The following is a 3,018-nucleotide window of genomic DNA, read 5'->3' as shown; positions in this document are numbered from 1 at the left end:
AAGAGGCTGGACTTAGGTATTGGCTTTGTAGTCTATGCATATGTATATTTAGAGGACAAATTGATGTAAACATCCATGTATTTCCACAAATTGCGGTTAATTTTTCAGACAAAAGGTTAGCCAGCCACTTACATTGCTTTAAAGATGACCAAGCTGCCATAGCTGCATTTTTCTCGGCTTGTTTCTTATTCTTGGCAGGTTCACCAGTAAATGTGATTCCAGCCAATTCTACTATCCCAGTAAAAACAGGTAAATGCCCTAGGCCTGATCTAAATGTTGTGTACTGAGGCAATGGGGCCCCTACTCGCTGTGCAATTTCCTGTAAGAGGTTCTTGTAGACTCCAGTCTCATCCTAAAAAATGTTGAGTGTTATTAGTATATGAACAAATCCACAAAAGGCTACTAAGTGTGCAAAGAAGACATGCCAAGCAATGTGGATAAATAAACATATTATCAATGATATCAGGCCAGTAGAAAAATCAATTTTAGAATAAGTCTGCCTAAAATAAATCCAACAATGGGTCAGACGGACCAATCAATGAACCACAGCACTATGATAGCCTCATAGCACTGATTTTTTTTCTCTCAGAAATTCTCTTTTGATTAGCAGATAATATATATTGGAGTCTTGAAGAGAAATATAATGCATAGTTGCATACATGCGAGAAAATACTAGTGCCCTGCACCATGTGCCTGGATTCCTGCATACTCCCCTTTAGAAGATAAGGGGAAGATCAAAGGCTATATCCCACCACCAAAACACCGTTTAGAAAGGAAAAAATTGCAGAGAATGTACTTGAGATTACAATGTGAATCAAATACATCACGTTTACAATGTTGTTTTTATTTTCTTTCACATTGGCATATTGACATCAAAAAGAGAAAACACGGCAACTTAACAATAATCATTTTTTGTATGCAAGTCATAGTTTTAGACACAGATATATGTTTTCTATCATGTGGGTTTCTAACAAAGACTATATCTGTATTGGGTCTAACCCTTCCCTGTATTCCACACCATCATAAAAACTTTACAGCATCGGATTGCCCTTGCTTTATCACGTCATATGAACGGTGACAGATATTAACTGCAAAGTTCAATAATTATACAGCTTTCCTTAGCAACACCAATCATTGGTAAGATCACTGGTTCTATAATATATACCTATCTACAACTTATGAAGCACAAACACTTGTCCTTCAAGTGTTGCGGTGACAAACACACTTCCTTCTAACAATGTCACCCGTACAACACATGCATAACACTCCTTGTTAATTGCCTGATTAATTTATTTTTTATTTTTTATTGACATGGAGACGTGACACACATAGCTAGGGTTCCTCTATGAACCAATACAATAATTGGTTTTGGTTTTATAAAACATATAAAATCTATAAGAATTCAAATTTAACTAACACCACTGCTGATTTATTCCAAAAACCAGATTGAGAAGACGTGCCATTCCTTCCTTAAATAACCCCAAAGACTAGACCAAAAAATAGGCAAAAGGGGAGTATTCTCAATTAAAGTAAACCACCATTGTAGTCCTTAAAAGTGTAGGATGTTGTAAAGTTGTCACTTAAGTCCCTAACTAAGAGTCCTTGAATTATCAAAAATAGTCGTGAAAGATACAACATACTATCATAAAAGTCTCTCAAAGGTACAATTTATCGTCAAAATAGTATGGTATTTGACCATCATAATGTCACGGTCACGGAATAAACTAAGTGATGATTTTGGATTTTTGGCTGGGTCAATGACCAAAGTGACATCATAGGCTTTCTGGTACTAAAATGTGGTTTACCCATTTTTATTCTCAGTAACTAACATCCATAATTGAAATTCAATAGCACAGAAATTGAAAACCCAATTCATCAGAATTATTTCATGTGCACATTGATCCAGTGCCATGATCCTTTTCCAATTCAAACTGTTCCTAATCCTACCTTGAATCCAACAAGTACAAGGGCACTTCGGTCATTCCAACACGCGTTTCATCAAACCGAAACCCTATGCCGCGACTCAAAAAGAGACCAGGTTCATCAGCACGCGCACGTTAGCAAAACCTTTTGCTTTTTTTGTTTTTGTTTCAGCACAGAATTATCTACGAGTTAAGTTGAAGAACAAAAAAAACATAAACCCTAAAACTAAAAGCGGCATTAAAGATAGAGAAAACTCACGAGGATCTTAGCGGCGAGTGAGTGAGAGGGACCACGGTGGGAGAGTGAATTGAGTGCTACTTCAGCTGCGGAGTGTTCAGCTTGACGGAGAGTTGAACAGTAGTGAGGACTCTCAAAGATCTCGCCGTTAAAGTTAACTGTAGCTTTAAACCTCGGCGCGTGATCGGGACCTTCACGAATGCAAGTGTAAGAAGGAAGGTTGAAGCAGCTCCTCTGCGCCAGCTCTTGAAGCTGGTTCTTGTACATTTTCTGATCTCTCTATAACTCTCACTTTGTTAAATTAATGATAAATAAATAAATAATGGTTGGATAATAGATCGGGTTAGCTGATACTCCGGCAAGAGGCGGTGCCGGAAAACGTTCACCGGCGATATTAGGGTTCGACGAGGGAAGAATGAGAGAGAAAGGGAAAGGAGAAGAAGTAGAGAAGAGAGCAAAAGAGAAAGTAATTAGTGATTTGTTGGAATAATATATTATTATTATTATTAGTATTATAAAATAAAATATTAGTCGGTTATTTATTGCGTTGTTGTTGGGAGTCAACTTAACGTTGGGATGCAGATTTAAGACTGCATGGATGTGATCTTTTCCTATATTTTTTGTATCTAGTATTAATATACTTCAAATGTGAAATTAATATGTCATGTCACCACTTTACTTTTTTTTTTTAATTTAAAAAATTGTTTGAGATTAAATATAAGAAAAAGTTAAATATTAATTTCATTTTAGTTTTTAAATATAAAAAAATTAATATATTTAATAAGAAATTTTAATCAAATATTATTTTTTACTTACTTTTATTTATATTTAAAATTAAAGAGAGTATTTGATTATCAT

The 3,018-nt window shown here is 35.3% G+C and overlaps 1 protein-coding gene across 1 annotated transcript in view; it reads right to left on the bottom strand.

The window, feature by feature from the left end:
* LOC101510954 (double-stranded RNA-binding protein 2-like) overlaps nucleotides 1-2,624 on the bottom strand; it is a 5,028-nt gene extending 2,404 nt beyond the window's left edge. The window contains exons 1-2 of the mRNA XM_004487047.4: nucleotides 2,182-2,624; nucleotides 133-352 (exon numbers count right to left, since the gene is read on the bottom strand). Coding sequence (XP_004487104.1) covers nucleotides 133-352; nucleotides 2,182-2,427 — 466 coding nt within the window. The 5' untranslated portion in view covers nucleotides 2,428-2,624. The remainder of the gene's footprint in view (nucleotides 1-132; nucleotides 353-2,181) is intronic.
* Nucleotides 2,625-3,018: the final 394 nt, after the last annotated feature.

Source organism: Cicer arietinum, chromosome 1 (assembly GCF_000331145.2).
Source record: "Cicer arietinum cultivar CDC Frontier isolate Library 1 chromosome 1, Cicar.CDCFrontier_v2.0, whole genome shotgun sequence".
Classification (NCBI taxonomy): domain Eukaryota; kingdom Viridiplantae; phylum Streptophyta; class Magnoliopsida; order Fabales; family Fabaceae; genus Cicer; species Cicer arietinum.
This window is presented reverse-complemented; position numbering and strand designations above follow the sequence as displayed.